At 38.6% G+C, this 15,809-nt stretch overlaps 1 protein-coding gene across 1 annotated transcript in view; it reads left to right on the top strand.

Moving 5' to 3' along the window:
* DNAI3 (dynein axonemal intermediate chain 3) overlaps positions 1 to 15,809 on the top strand; it is a 70,329-nt gene that overhangs the window by 23,706 nt on the left and 30,814 nt on the right. The window contains exons 9-14 of the mRNA XM_036064727.2: positions 3,807 to 3,997; positions 4,818 to 4,942; positions 7,214 to 7,303; positions 9,329 to 9,415; positions 10,282 to 10,410; positions 12,913 to 12,986. Coding sequence (XP_035920620.1) covers positions 3,807 to 3,997; positions 4,818 to 4,942; positions 7,214 to 7,303; positions 9,329 to 9,415; positions 10,282 to 10,410; positions 12,913 to 12,986 — 696 coding nt within the window. The remainder of the gene's footprint in view (positions 1 to 3,806; positions 3,998 to 4,817; positions 4,943 to 7,213; positions 7,304 to 9,328; positions 9,416 to 10,281; positions 10,411 to 12,912; positions 12,987 to 15,809) is intronic.

Raw genomic sequence — 15,809 nt, 5'->3', positions numbered from 1 at the left:
AAAAACAGAGTGCATAACTATTTGCCACTCATTTACAGGAAGCATGCTATAGTTTTTCCAGTGGGGCAATGAGAAAGAAACAAGAAAACCTAAGGTTTCTGTTTCCCCATATCAAAATTTAGTCCTTAAAATTTTTCCTGATAAGAATATTAAAAATGAGAAGTCTGTGTACAATCCATTTCAAAGCCATAAATGGCCTATAGCCAATTCTTAATTATCCACATGGTGTATTATCTTTAGACCTGGTTTTTATTCTTCCCTTTCAGTTACCATGCTTACTGAGAGAGGAATAGTAAACAGCTTTATAATTCCCTCTCTGAGATGTGGGAAGAAGAAGCCAGAACTGTAAGAAAGAGGAAAATTGGCACAGGAATTATAATAGCACCGGTCAAGAATAAATAAACCCACAAATATATCACTGCCATGTTTCCCACTCTAAAACTGTTTAAGGTTTATTCAATTTTTTAAAAGTTAATATAAGGCTGGCTTTGATCTGGGAATAGTGCCCTTTTAGAAATGAGTTCTTTCTTAAAGAATTTTATCCATAAAGATCCTAAGGGAAGCAGTATTTGCAAAAGAAGGAAATGATAAGAAAGTAAAGAGAACTTCAAGGGATTCTCAAAGCAACTAAAAAACATTTGGTTTTGAGTTTAAAAAAAAAAAAAAACTTTAAAAAAATACTTACAGGAGCGCCTGGATGGCTCAGTTGGTTAAGCGTCTGACTCTTGATTTCAGCTCAGGTCCTGGGATCGAGCCCCAAGTCAGGCTCCATGCTCAGCTCGGAGTCCGCTTGAGATTCTCTCCCTCTCCCTCTGCCCCCCCCAGCTCTCACTCCCTATCTCTCTTTCTAAAATAATAAATAAATAAAATCTTTAAAAAAAAGTACTTACAGGCTCTAACTCAGACGACGGTTTTGCCAGCCTCCACTTCATCACCCTCAGAAACTGGAGTGCAGGAAAATAAAGAAACAGGAAACCAGAGAAAAGGTGCTGTCTTCACTTCTCCCTTGTGAATTAGTTCCCAGTTCAGGCTGAGAGGGAAGAATCAGGAAATCAGATCAAAGGCCCTGGCTTTAGCTTGTCTCTTGGGAATTTCTTTCTCATTTAGGCTGAAACAGGAAAAAAAAAAAAAACCCCACAAGATTTTGAAAAAGCTAACAAATGCTTCTACTTGAAGCTCCAGGCTGCGAAGCTAGCCCTCGTGGGTGTTTAAACGTGCATGTGAATCACCTGGGTATCTTGTCAACATGTGGACTCTGATTCAGTAAATTCGGGATGGAGTCTGTGACTCCTTTTTTGGCAAACTCTACGTCATGATGGTGCTGGGGGCCCATAGACCACACTTTAAGTAGCAAGGTCCTAGTTTGGAAGGTAAAATACAAGAACAATTTAACCAAGAGTACCCAATTAAGCAGTGGACGGTAGTGTTAATTCTTAACAATAGAGGTATTAAAGGTCACCCTGTTTAATTACATTCTTAGGAGTATCTATTATAATATTTAGAGTTTATATTTAATTGTCTAAGGAGGGTTTTTTTTTTCTTATTTGAGGAGATTCATACTCAAGAACCACTCTTTCAGCTTACCATACCTATTAAAAAACCAAGCTATTTGGACCCTCAGTCATTAGGGTAAAACGTTGGGTGACATCCTAATTGTGGGAAAGCTCCAGAGGCCTTGTGAGTGAGCTGAGCTTTCAAACCAAGCATATACAGGGGCAATAAACATGACAGAAACTTACAGCAATTTTTGTTTTGTTTTGTTTTTTGTTTATGGTACTGCTTCTTTCAAGAATATACCTCATTTTCATATCATAAGCAAGTGACTGACTGAGTAACGGTGAAATACGTTAGTCAAACTCACAGAAAACAGAAAATCTAAAAAACAATATTTATACGCAAACATAGACACAACTACTTGAAGGCTCAGGAGAGTGACCAAAAGTTAGCAGAAACTAGAGGGGAGAAGGATGAGATTTGCAAGTTTGCAGTGCCTTTTCTGTAAGTATTGCCTAATCCATAGGAGGCTCAGGTGACCGGTCTGTGGGTGGTACAATAACCAAATAGTCCGGGGAAAGTCATAGAAGGAAGGGAGCCCCAGATAAGCCAACACCCCAGATCTACCTAAAATATCTAATCAGATCCTAGGCTGTAGACTAAAGTGCTCATTTTTAGGGGAAGCTCTCGGGGAGTCCAGAACAACCAGCATCTAGAAGCTGAAAAAGTGAGCAGAGATTTCAGCTGTTGTTCTATACAAAGAAGATAGAATTTGGAGTTTGAGTCCAGAACAAATTTCACCTTTCAGAGGGAAAAAAGAGAATCCAGGTCTCTACAACATATCATTTATAACAACCACTTTCATTAAATGTGTAAAGTCTCTAACCATGTGAAGAAGCAGGAAAATGGGACTCTCAAGTTCTTCCTGATACCACCTCTGGTACCAAACGAGGGTTTTTCTTCCCCCAACACCAAATAGTATCCTCTCCCACATCAATTCTCTAACTCTCTGGAGTTCTCTATCTGGAGTTAGTGCAGACTCCACAAGGTAAGGGGCCTAGTCCCACAAGCCTGCCCCAACTTCAGACGCCAGTCTCAAGTCCCAGGGGGGCTATGCTTCTGACTGACCAGCTATAAATCAGTTTGATAATTCTCCAGAATGACTCATTTAACTCAGGGAAGTGCTCTCCTTACTCTTACCAGTTCATTGTAAAGGATACAACTCAGGAGCAGCCAAATGAAGAGATGCACAGGACAAGTGATTGGGGGTGGGAGGTTGGGAGAGACGCGCTAGGTTCCCAGCACTTTCGAGTATTCACTGAGTTTGGAGCTCTTATAGTAACTTTTAAAACAGGAGCCAGTCAAGTCAGGGCCCTAGGCTACTAAGAGATGAGCCTAGCACTCAGATTGTTCTTGAAAGGGCAGTATTAGCCTTGTTAGCAGGATAATTCTTGAGGGATTGTATCATGCATTGCAGGTTTAGTAATAGAATTAAACACAGTAGTACCTCCCAGGCACTGTGATAACTAAAACCACCACCACCACTACCACACACCTACACCTACACACACACACACACACACACACATCACACTTCTAACCTCCAAATCTCCCCTTGAGAATCTTTTATTTTAAATTTTATATATACAATATATACATATATATTCTAATCCTGATTAATACATAACCCTAAATATATATATATATAATCCTAATGATATATTTGTATAGTAATTAGTATATATGAACATTCAGTATATGTGAATATGGCTAAGAAAATTGCCTTTTCTGTCTGTTTGGGGTTTTCAGGAAGCGAATGAGACCGAGTTTAAAGTAGAGGTTTACTGAGCGTCCCGCTGTGTAAAATTTTTTTTTAAAGGAATCAGGATTGGGCAAGGAGAGCTAGCAAGGTCTAGGCCAACCCCTGCAGGGAGCTCCAGCGGGAAGACGGCCTGTGGGAGGAGTCCGGCAGGAGGCAGAGCGGGGCAGGCCCCGTGTCCCTGCAGCTGCAAGCTCAGTTATGGGCCTGGGCGAGCACATCCTCAGCCTGGAAGCCCGGGTAGATCACGAAGGTGCTCCAGGCCATCAGCTAACAGCCTCCTGGCACTAGAAGTTCTGAGTAGCACACAGCTATGAGGTTTTTTTCTCTTAAGGAATTTATTTCACATGGGGGTAATCGTCAGTTACCAAATATAATTGAGAACATTTTTTTCTTTCCATATAAATGAAGGAGGATCTGCTGAAAGACCTGTCATTGAATAGTAAAATCCAATGTCTTGGGGTTTTTTTGTTTGCTTTTTTAAACAAAATAGTGTTGAAATAGCCCTGCAGCAAAATGAAATCATGAACACATTTATTGATGACTGGAAGTGCCTGGCAGAAGAAGAAAGCTCCTTTGGAGACAAAACCGATACGCACCTGAAAGAGTACCAGTCCTTTACCGACCTCCATAACCTGACAGAGAAGATGATCACCTCCGTCTCGTGGCATCCGACCATCTATGGTGAGATGAACAGGACAGTGGTTCTCTTTTGTGATGGCACAGAAATAGTCTGGCTTTTCTAGTAAAATGACAAACTAGCTCAGTTTCTCAGTTGCAGTAAGACCACTTCCAGCTGCAAAGTGCACCCGCCGAGCATTTTCGGCACCCCTGCCATCCTGTGTTCTCCCAGCACCTCACTGTGGTCTCTACAAGGACAGCACCAGAGCTCAAGCCAGGGAAGTGACGGCTCAGGCCACCTAGCCGGTGCAGTGCTGAATCTGGATTTGCCTCAGCCTGTTGGGACTCCCAAGGCTAGCTCCTTTTCCCGCCCTCCACCCCTCCCTTCACATGCTCTTCCTATCTGATTAACGGACAAGAGAGGAAACACACCTCCCTTAAATCACTCAGCAGCCAAGGGAGGGGGGACCCAGTGCAGGTGGAACCACATGCAGATGGAACCACGAAGAGAAAAAGGTCTTTTCCCTCTTTTTTCCTCCTCCTCTCCCCCGCAGTGGCCCTTCTCAATCTCTCTCTCTCACACACCCACACCCACACACACACAATTCATACTAAATCTTTGAAGTCCATTGTTTATTTTATATTAACAGTACATCTCAGTTTGGACTGACCACCTTTCAAGTGCTAAATAAGCAACATGTGGCTACTGGCTACCGTATCACCCAGTAGAACTCTAGGAGAACTCTTGGTCTCTTATTGAATGTATTTATTCAAGTTTCATCAAAATGGAAATGAATAGTGACCACGTTGAGCAGCAAAACCTAAAAACATTTCTCTATGTACCGTTGCTGCAGATTTTAACTTCTAATTGTGTTTCAATCAGGCCTGATAGCTGTGTCCGTGGCTGTACGACTCTCCCTTGAAGAGAGAGTCCACTTTTCTGGTAAACTGTTGCTGCAACCATCACTGATTCTTTTCTGGAGTTTCTCGGATCCCATACATCCTCAGGTAATTAAGGAGAGGTGTCCACGTAGTCTAAACATTTCGAAAACTATGTTCACATTTATCTTTAGCAGTTTTAATTGCAAAGTACTTTATAACCAGTTAATATGGTAAGTGCTGGTAAAGTTAAGCTTTCTTCCATTCAGAATTTGTCATCAATTTGAGCAAAACTAAAGTTTACACTTAGTTTATTGAAAAGGTTTATTGAACAAATCAACATGTTATTTTCAGAAACGATTTTAAGAGGACTGTTAAAAAGCAAACACTTTCATGGGCTTTATTTAAATACTATTTGTTCAAATGCAAATAGATTTTAATTTCACATGAATTTCCTCAGTTCTGAGGATCACCAGTAGGTGACAGTGATGAGTACAGATGCCTGTGTGGGAAATAATGGGGAGGGGTGCAGACTATGGCCCTGGAGAGCGGACAGCCCATCTGGGGGATACTACTCTTCAGCTCTCTTGTTGCCAGGTGGTCTTACTTGGTTTAAAGAATCCAGATCAGATTTTTTGAGTGAAATCTCCCAATTTTTAAATAGTTCAACTAAAACCAAACCAAACACACAATTCAAATAAAACAAGTCTGAGGGCTAGGTTTGCCCCACAGGGTTCTATTTCTATCAGCTGCTCAAAAAGAGTTTTGCTTAGGGGAGGGTGCTTTATAGTGTTAGATTAAGTTTTTTTAATGTACTTAAATATTTTGTTTCTATAAAGTATTATATATCCAAGGATTTCCCTAATAAGCCCTAGCCTTTCCTCCTAACTTCTTCCCTAATTTATCTGAATTCAGGCAGTTTTACTATAATAGATTCTAGTATTTTAATTATTATAGACCTAGAGATCAAAATGACAGATCTCTAGTTCTTTCCTATCAGCCTAATTACCACAAAAATGGTAAGTAGGGGTTTTCTAACATTTTCTAGTGGACTAGGATTACTCTCCAGTCCACATCATGGAAGTGTGGCTGAACGCAAATTAGGAAGAGGAAAAAAGGACCCTCTCCTTTATTTTGAAGACTAGCTTTAAAAGACAAGCAAATAATTTCTTAAAGAAATAATGCAAATGATTTCTTTTGTCTTTGTTCTATCAAAACTATAGGACAATATTTTTTTTAATTTATTTTAAAAGTAGAAGTTTCTCTAGAAGCCACAGAGTACCAAATAAACAAAGATGATTCACTCTAATTCCAGTCTGAAACTTTAGCTCAGTGGTGGCAAACCAATGGCCTCTGGGGTCCATATTTTTTTTTTTAAAGATTTTATTTATTTATTCATGAGAGACAGAGAGAGAGAGAGACAGAGGCAGAGGGAGAAGCAGGCTCCCCGCGGAGCAGGGAGCCCGATGCGGGACTCGATCCCAGGACCCTGGGATCATGACCTGAGCTGAAGGCAGATGCTTAACCGACTGAGCCACCCAGGCGTCCCAAGATTTTATTTATTTATTTGAGAGAGCGAGAATGAGAGAGAGAGAGAGCATATGAGAGGGAGGAGGGTCAGAGGGAGAAGCAGACTCCCTGCTGAGCAGGAAGCCCCATGCGGGACTCGATCCCGGGACTCCAGGATCATGACCTGAGCCGAAGGCAGTCGCCTAACCAACTGAGCCACCCAGGCGCCCCCATTGGGGTCCATATTTTTAATGGTCATGTTTAAGGAAGAACAGTAACCATGCACGTATTTTGCCTGGTGCTAACACATTAGCACAGGTGCCAAACATGATTACTATACCTATTCCTTCACACTGGTATATTCCTTGCAGGGCTTCCTTCTTACCTTCCAATACTTGAGCTTGTTCACTTCTCAGTCCTGTATTATTTTAAAATTTGAAATATTATCACTGGCAATACTTCTATCTTTTCTCATTCAACACATTTTCTTTTTGAGTGCTTACTCTGTGCCAGACTAGCTAGACAGCAGGGAACAAAACAGAAAAGTATCTTGTCCTCACAGAGCTTACCTTCACACTTCTCAGAAACACTAAGCTTAGTCTTTTTGTTTTAAAAAATTGTAACACCTCCCAGCAATGACCCATGGAGGGTGGAGGAAGGGGAGACCTGGGCTCCTGGAGAACCTACCTCTCTCATACACATAGCCAACGTTCACAAAACTCAGCAGAGGCAACTTTCCATCCACAGGTGGCATTCTGGGAATGGACTCTATGTCCACGTTTCTTACGGACGGCTATAAAATTCAACTTTCGACTGTCTTAACATTATTTTCTCACTATGATCTTAATAGGTTTTCTCATTCTCTCTTGAATTTGGGGGGGTTTACTTTAGTTAATGCTGGAGAGCCCAGATGACATCTTTTGCTTCAAGTTCTGTCCAAGTGACCCTAATATCATTGCTGGAGGCTGCATAAATGGGCAGGTAATTATAGATTTTTTCCCCCAGCTATTTATTAATTTAGACAACATTCTGTAATATGTTTTGATTGGTAGTTTTTCTTAAACTTAAGGATTCAATTTGGCCGAAGGAAAGTATGCCAATTGTGTGCCAAGAACTGGGGTATATAGATGTGTTAGATGTGGTATCAGGGCTTGAGGTGTCCACAGGATAATCTAGTTATAACTGGAAGAAAACTGAGTCAAATCTGTTTGTATTTGTGGAACAGAACCGCATATTGTACAAGATTCCACAGAAGAACAACAACACAAGCATTAATACTTCTTGGTCGGGAGTCCTCTTCTGACGTTTCTCTAGGAGTAGGAGTTAGGGGATGATCCAGAATTTGAACAGCAATTCACTGGGAAAAACACATATATTACCGAATTTACATATGTATAATTTAATACCATATTTGTTTTCTTCTCTTTTTATCTAATGTATATGAAACTTAGATCCTATCTTCCAATTGCCTATTTCTCCAATAAAGCAAAACAAAAATCTTAAAGCTGTTTTATGATCAGAATTGAAATTCACTGTGACCCAGTGAGTTTGACCATTAACGGTATATGGTCTTTCTGTGTGTGGCTAGGAAAACTTCCTTGTGATTGAAAATTTAAGTGTCTACAGTGCGGATGCCTGGGTGACTCAGTCAGTTGAGTGTCTGACTTTTGGTTTCGGCTCAGGTCATGATCTGAGGGTCATGGGATTGAGCCCCACATCATCAGGCTCCATACTCAGCAGAGAATCTGCTTGAGATCCTCTCCCTCTCCCCCTCCCCCTCCCCCACAAGCCTTCTCTCTCAAATAAATACATCTTTTTTTTTTAAGATTTTATTTATTTATTTGACAGAGAGAGAAAGAGACAGACACAGAGAGAGCACAAGCAGGGGGCGCAGCAGAGGGAGAGGGAGAAGCAGGCTCTCTGCTGAGTAAGAAGCCCGATGTGGGGCTCGATGCCAGGACCCTGAGATCATGACCTGAGCCAAAGGCAGACGCTTAACCATTGAGCCACCCAGGCGCCCCTAAATACATCTTTAAAAAAAATAAATGTCTACAGCATCCATGACCATTTATCCAGAACCAAAACAACCAGGAAAACCATTTTTCCCCCTCAGTTTTGTTCAACAATAACTGGTGGTCATAATGATGACCCAGAGCCCATCCTCCAAGCCCTGCAAATCCTGAAATGCTTTTTGTTACTCATTATGAAGGTGATACAACTCTAAGAATATTTTAGAAAAGGGTGCCTGGCTGGCTCAGTCAAAGAGCATGCGACTCTTGATCTTAGGGCTATGAGTTCAAGCCCCATGTTGGGTGGTAGAGATTACTTTAAGTAAGTAAGTAAGTAAATAAATAAATAAATAAATACTTTTTTAAAAGAATATTTTAGAAAAGCAAATGATGAAAATAAAATCACTCACAATTCTGTAATCCTGACATTTTGTTAACATTTCAATGTGTTGAAATGACTTTTAATCATTGAAAATTAATTTAATTTCGTGTTGCATATTTTAGTTTATTCTCATTTTTCCAAAAATGACCATCATGTATATGCAAACTTGGAGTTGGCTAGAATATTCAATTAAGTAGAAATCATCATTTTCCAGCCTTTTTGGACAACTGAGTATTTGTACTACTTCTGGAGAACAGGCAAAGCTGCTCTCCACACAGTCACAGCACATTCCCAAAGACAGAGGAAGAACTCTTCCCAAAGCAGAGGAAATTGCATACGGTTTATACTGGAGTTTAAAAAAAAAAAAAAAACTAGCTTTTATTAACACAAGCACAAAAATCAAAGTGCTAAAAAATACTTTTATAGAGAAGAAAACATTCTTTGTCATGATTTAAAAGTTGCTGACTTACTAAAGATGTAGGCTAAATTTGATTATCCTTCAAGGTGATTGATTCATCAGAGTGCATGCCAATACCAATAGGTTTTAAAAAATCTTTAAGACCCAATGAGCTATTTCCTGAAAATATGTTGTAATAAGCTTTATTTCTGTTTTAGATTGTCATGTGGGATATTACTGCGCATGCAGATCGCATAGAAAACATCAAGACAGGTGGTAGTAGAAGTAAAAAAGTCACGCTCAAGGTTAGCTTTTTATAACTTTTCACTTGCAAGTTTCTTCAGTTCAGGGGTTTATCAAAAAGTACATAACAGAACTGCCAAGCTACACAAAGACTCAATATAGAGGGGAAAAAAGTATTATTTCCCACACCTTCACATCTGTTTGTGGACATGTTCTGAACCGCTTTTGTGTAGGTCCTTGATTCAAAAATCAATAAAACAAGTCGCATGACCTACCTGAGGACGTTAAGTTATTTTTGTCGTTGTTGTTAAATAAAATAAAGGGCCCAAGTGACTTGCCTAAAGTGATGTCATGGAAAGAGCATGGGACAGTAGGACCATATACGTTGGCTCTGGACTGTAGTCCTGTGAGTTTGGACATGTCTTCTCACCTCAGCAAGCATCAGTTTTCTCATGTGTAGAATGAAGGGGTTACCATCCTTTCTGATAATCATATACTATGATTTTGTGACGCTGTGGTTGCTGCCAAGAGGGTTGAGGCAAGATTCCTGAGCTCCTGACATAGTACTCACCCACAATATTGCAAACCTCTACCCCCAGTTCTTCAATCTGAACACCAATGGGCCTCCACCAAGACACTGTGGGCGTGGCCCTCTGTGCATGCAGGAAACACTCCTTTAAAAATGGGATCTCCTTGATCCTTTAGGGAGTGGGTCAATCACTCCTGTTAAGTTTGGAGACTAAATTGAAGGGAAAGTGCATAATCTTATTACCTAAATACATGATGCATTGAAACACTAGTTTCAATGTTTTTCTTTGAACTAGTATTTCTCCAAGTTATTAATTCTAACTAGAGTAAAGAGTAAAGTATGAATTCACTCATTAGCTCTCTGAAATTAGCACATAACTTTCTTTTCACATTTTTCCAGCCTATGTTTCTCCTTGAACCAGACAGTAATAAAGAAGCAACATATATCAGACATTGTGCAGTCTCCTCAATAGAAAATGGTCATAAGAAAGTAATTACAGATATACATTGGCTGTCTGACACATTTGAGGTGAGTCTTGATGGTTTCATAATTTTCTCCTGCTGGATTGTACATTTCAGAAGATTTTATTCAAAGAGCATATTTCAAGTCAATAATTCATTTACTTTCAAATCATAAAATAACCAGGAACCAGGGCATCAAACAGTTTTGTCAGTGTTGCCTGGCCAATATCTGACTTTGGGATGAGACTAAGGCCAATGTTTCAACTTCAATGGCTTATAAACCACTAAAAACTGTAGGTGGTGTCAACAATGATATAATGTAATAGTGGAGAAGATAAGAGTTTGATATGTAAAGATAGAGTGCAAATATTTTACACCCTCAGGCTTTGTGGATTTAAAATTTTTAATTTCAGCTAGTTGGAGCAGGCAACTCTGAAGATCTGTGACATATAGTAATGTACTATTTTGTCAAGGCAATTTTGAACTGAATGCACCGTGAGGCTGGTGGGTGAAAACTAATCATGCAGTGAATGAGTCCAGCTGAGTGCCTAACCTCTGCGTTGTAGTTTGGTTTTGTAGTTCTGTACCTGACTCAGTAAGTCAGGTGTTAGTGAATTTGGAAACTGGTAAGCTCCCCAAATGTTTCCTTCAAGGACACTAAGGGTCTACTGTGTACTTTGAGAATATCAAAGAATATTATGACAAAGTAGAGTTATAAAAGGTAATTAGCTCTTCAACATATTCAAATGGATGATGCAAAGCAACAATACTTTTAAAAGTTATAATGGATCACAACAAATAGCCCAGACAGTTTCTGTTACCTCTAAGAGTTTAACATAGGGTAACGGAAGGAACTCTCTGTTTCAACTTCATCTCACCTCACACGGTACACACAAATTAATTCAGATGATTATAAATTTAAATAAAAATAACAAATCATAGGAAAAATATAATAAAAATCAAAATAGAATACCATAGAATATCATATTTCTGGATTGGAGATAGTTTTCTAAGGTAATTAATGTTGAAAGAAATTCAAAACATACACATGTAAATTTCTAAATTTAACAAAGAGCAAACAACAAAATGGAGGAAAATATTGGTCTAAAATATGGTTTCCAGTAAATAAAACATATACTGAAAAACAATCAGTAGATAAACATGAAAATCATTCAGGCTTTCTAATATCAAAGAAATTAATAATAAAGCAACAATAATATACTATTTTGGATCATTTAATTTTTAAATAAAAATTTAATAAATAATAATACCCTGTGTTAGAAAGGATGCAGTGGTGAAACCAGTAAACTCTAACACTGCTGGTTCCAACATAAAACTTTTGGAATACAATTAGTGTGATTCTTAAATCATCCAAATTTTCAACTTTTTGAACAGTAATTCAAATTTTGGGAATTCATATTAAGAAATAATCCAATTTGTGCCTCAAGATACACCGTTACATGCACATCTTAACAAATTATGTCAAAATGTATTCATGAAAAAAGACTGGAAAAGAATATAGGTAGAATTATATTTGATATTAAACCTCCTATTTTCCAAATTTCTATAATATTATGTTGTTGTTGTTGTTGTTTAAATCATTAAAACATAAAAGCTCAGAGCAAGCACACTTCTGAGGTCTCGCACTTTATACAGCAGGGAAGGCTCAGTAGAGGGAGAGGCAACACGGACTCTGGATTCCTTATCAGATGAGTAGAAGTTGACAGCATTTGGGAACCAGAGAGTGTTCAGGCTCCTGTGGCCGTGGCCAGGTTTCCAGGGTCTTAGTTCCTGGGACACCTACTGGCCTTAGCAGGGCAGCCCCTGTTTCCCTCCTCCCACCCGCTACTTCCACTGTTTATTTGCTGCTGGAGCCCCTACCTTTGATTACTATTTTGCTCATCAGTCATACCAGGAAGGTAGGGAATTGGGGAAAGTGATGTCTCCCCTACTGTTTCAAGAGTGACACCTTCATAGATTGCCACAAAACCTTTCACCTTATTTCCAAGCTAGCTAGTTGGAACTTGGGACCTTCTAGGACCCTGAGGAGCCATTAACCCTCCTTGGATTCTTGCCTGTGCCGGGTGATTGTTGGTATCTAATGTTACACTAAATGTTATCTAATGTTACACCTTATCTGCCTAACAATGTCATCAAAACGCCTATGTTCTGTTCCACCATTAATAGTAAAAAACAAAAGACCCTACATTTCTAATTATACTGGATAATGAAATTGTGATACACCATTTATATATTATAAAACTGTTAAAATGACTTACGAGTACACAGGTAAGTGTTCAAATTACATCAACTGAAAAATCTAAGATAGAAATTTTTATGCATGCTAGTTAAAACTATGTCAAAATGTTTCTGTGAAAAAGAACTGGAAAAATATATGGCCAAATTACATTTTATTTTAAAATTTATTCTTCAAATTTCGGTGATATTGTTATATTCTTTTAATAAAAATTAAAACAAAGAAGAAAATATTAAAAGAGTAAAACGCTATGAGAAAAGCCATTACATCCTAGGTACAAATAAATTACTTCTTGTGTCTTTAAAAAAACAGATTAACAGATTGGGTGCTGTCTTTGAGAATCGAAATGGAATATGCTGTCAACTTGTTACATGTTCAGCTGATTGGTATGTCTTTGTTAGTGTTTCTGGGTCAATTTCAAAGTCAGAGGGGGTGAGGAGGAAGGTTTCCCCACCCTTCTACCAAGCAGTACTCTGGATACCACCTGGGTGTCTCACAACTCCACTTAACTCTGACACTATCCACCAGGACTCACAGGTTAAGGTTCAGTCCTACCCAACTGCTCTATCGAACACCTCTCCCCTATCACCGCCCACTCCCCTGCTGGCCACCTCAGATGCCAGTCACAAACCCAGGTCGTTACCTGTACTTCTGACTGACTGGCTGTAGACTGGAGGTTCCCAAGATTCCCTCCATCAGGTTGGATTAATTTGCTAGAGCAGCTCACAGAACTCAGAGAAACATTTTACTTACTAGATTACTGGCTTACTATAAAAGGATGTAACTCAGGAACAGCCAGATGGAAGAGAGGCAGAAAGCAAGGTATGGGGAAAGGTTGAGGAGCTTCCATGCGCTCTCTTGGTGCTCAATCTCCCGGAATCTCCACGTGTTCACCAACCAGGAAGCTCTCTGAACCTGGTCCTCCTGGGGCTTTAGGGGGCTTCATTACACAGGTACAATTGATTAAATCTTTGGTCATTGGTGACTGAATTCAATCTCCAGCACCTCTCTCCTCCCTGGAGGTCAGGGGGTGGAACTGAAAATTCCAACTCTAATTGCACGGTTGGCTCCATTGACAACCCACCCCCATCCTTAGGTACTTTCCAAAAGTTGCCTCATTAACATAACAAAAGGAATCTTTACCACTCTCAACTTCTTGGAAATTCCAAAGGTTTTAGAAGCCCTCTTCTAGAATTCTGGAGGAAGAACAGATTTATATATCTTATAATTCACAACATCACAGTCTTATTTTAAACACTACCTAAAATATTTTCATACAATATATTCTTTTTTCTTAGATACTTCTAAAATCATTATCTTTTGTTCCTTAAATAGTCTTTATCGTAGCGATTAAACCTGATATTAACAACAGGGCAGAATATTATAGATTGTTGCTGGTTGAAAAAATATTTTTATAGATACAAATATGTTGTAAAAAGAATACATGTATGTGTACACACCCACCCACACACAACTATATCCTATACTACAGGTAGTACGTAATAAAGTTGCTGAATCAAAGAAAGAGCTGACTCAAGCCTCAGAAACAGCCCCAGGGATCTGGGTAGCAGGAATGAATGGCCAGCCCCTTCCATCTGAATGAATCAGTTCCAACCTGACTTCTGTTACACCACAAACTCACCCCTTTGGCCGAGGAGGGAATGGCCAGGCACCCTGAGTGACAGTTCCAACCTGACTGCATGGAATGGGGAAGGGATAGTTCCCCCCAAAAACAAAACAATTAGAATGCTCTTGCTAAAAAATAAAAGAGCATGAGGGTGGGGGGATTATTGCCCAAAAGGGCCACCAATAGGGCCATATGGAATATTATACAACAAGTAAAATTGTAATGATTTCATGGAGCAATGTTTATGGTATGATGTTGATTATAAACAACAGAATGCAAAGCTATACTCTTCTTCAACAGCCTTGGAAAACATTTAGAAACACTGAACAGACTTAAAATATTACATGTTTTTTTATTTAAGTCACAGGTCCTTGATTGTTGGTTATAATGATGGCCCTTGAATTTAGAAATATTCTAGAATATTCTGGAGATAATTCCTTCAAAAGTTGTTAAAGTAAAAAAAAAAAAAAAAAAGCTTATGCATTTAGAAAAGCTAACTTTTAGTTATTTGGAAAACTTACCAGTTCTAATCTTTATACCTCAGCCATGCCAAAGTTCTTATAATATAGAATAAGGTAAAATAAGGATCCATTAATAAAGAATATGTGACTGAACAATAGAATGTTACTCAGCCATAAAAAAAGAATGAAATCTTGCCATTTACATCAACATGGATGGATCTAGAAGGTATAATGCTAAGTGAAATAAGTCAGTCAGAGAAAGATAAATACCATACAATTTCACTCATATGTGGAATTTAAGAAACAAAAACAAACAAACAAAAAAACGCTCTTAACTATAGAGAACAAACTGGTGGTTACCAGAAGGGAGGTGGATGGGGGGATGAATGAATTAGGTGAAGAGGATTAAGAGTACACTTATCATGATGAGCACTGAGAATGTGTAGAATTGTTGAATCACTATTTTGTACACCTGAAACTAAATATAAGATTATATGCTACTTATACTGGAATTAATAAATTAATTAATTTTTAAAACCCCAAAAAAGAATATGTGATTAATTTATGCAGAAAGTTCAACTGAAGTTATCTGTATTTAGCAAAATCATTTCATTCTTTTTTTCAAAAATTTTTTAAAGATTTTATTTATTTATTTGAGAGACAGAGAGCACAAGCAGGGGAAATGGCAGAGAGCACAAGCTCAGACTCCTCACTGAGCAAGGAGCCCGATGGCGGGCTCAATTCCAGGACCCCAGAATCATGACCTGAGCCAAAGGCAGATGCTCAACCAACTGTGCCACCCAGGGGCCCCTAGCAAAATCATTTCATGAATAATGCAAATTAATGCTATAAATGAGATTCAAGATCTTTCTAATTTGGAAAAACAGTTTTAAATCAACTATAATTGTAGTTTAAAACAGATCTTTTTGTGTCATTTGTGGTGTTCTCTCAAGGATTTATATTTTGACAACATAAAAATGATTAATACTTTCAACAATTCATTAAGATGAATAAATGATTAATATTTATTAAGTCACATAAATGAATAAGAGTTTTGTTAGTCTTACTTGAGCTACTAACCATTTATCTAAATACTTTAACTTACACATCTAAATTCTTTA

This window comes from Halichoerus grypus, chromosome 5 (genome assembly GCF_964656455.1).
Source record: "Halichoerus grypus chromosome 5, mHalGry1.hap1.1, whole genome shotgun sequence".
Classification (NCBI taxonomy): Eukaryota; Metazoa; Chordata; class Mammalia; order Carnivora; family Phocidae; genus Halichoerus; species Halichoerus grypus.
The sequence above is the reverse complement of the archived record's forward strand: the minus strand, read 5'-3'. Positions and strand labels throughout refer to the sequence as shown.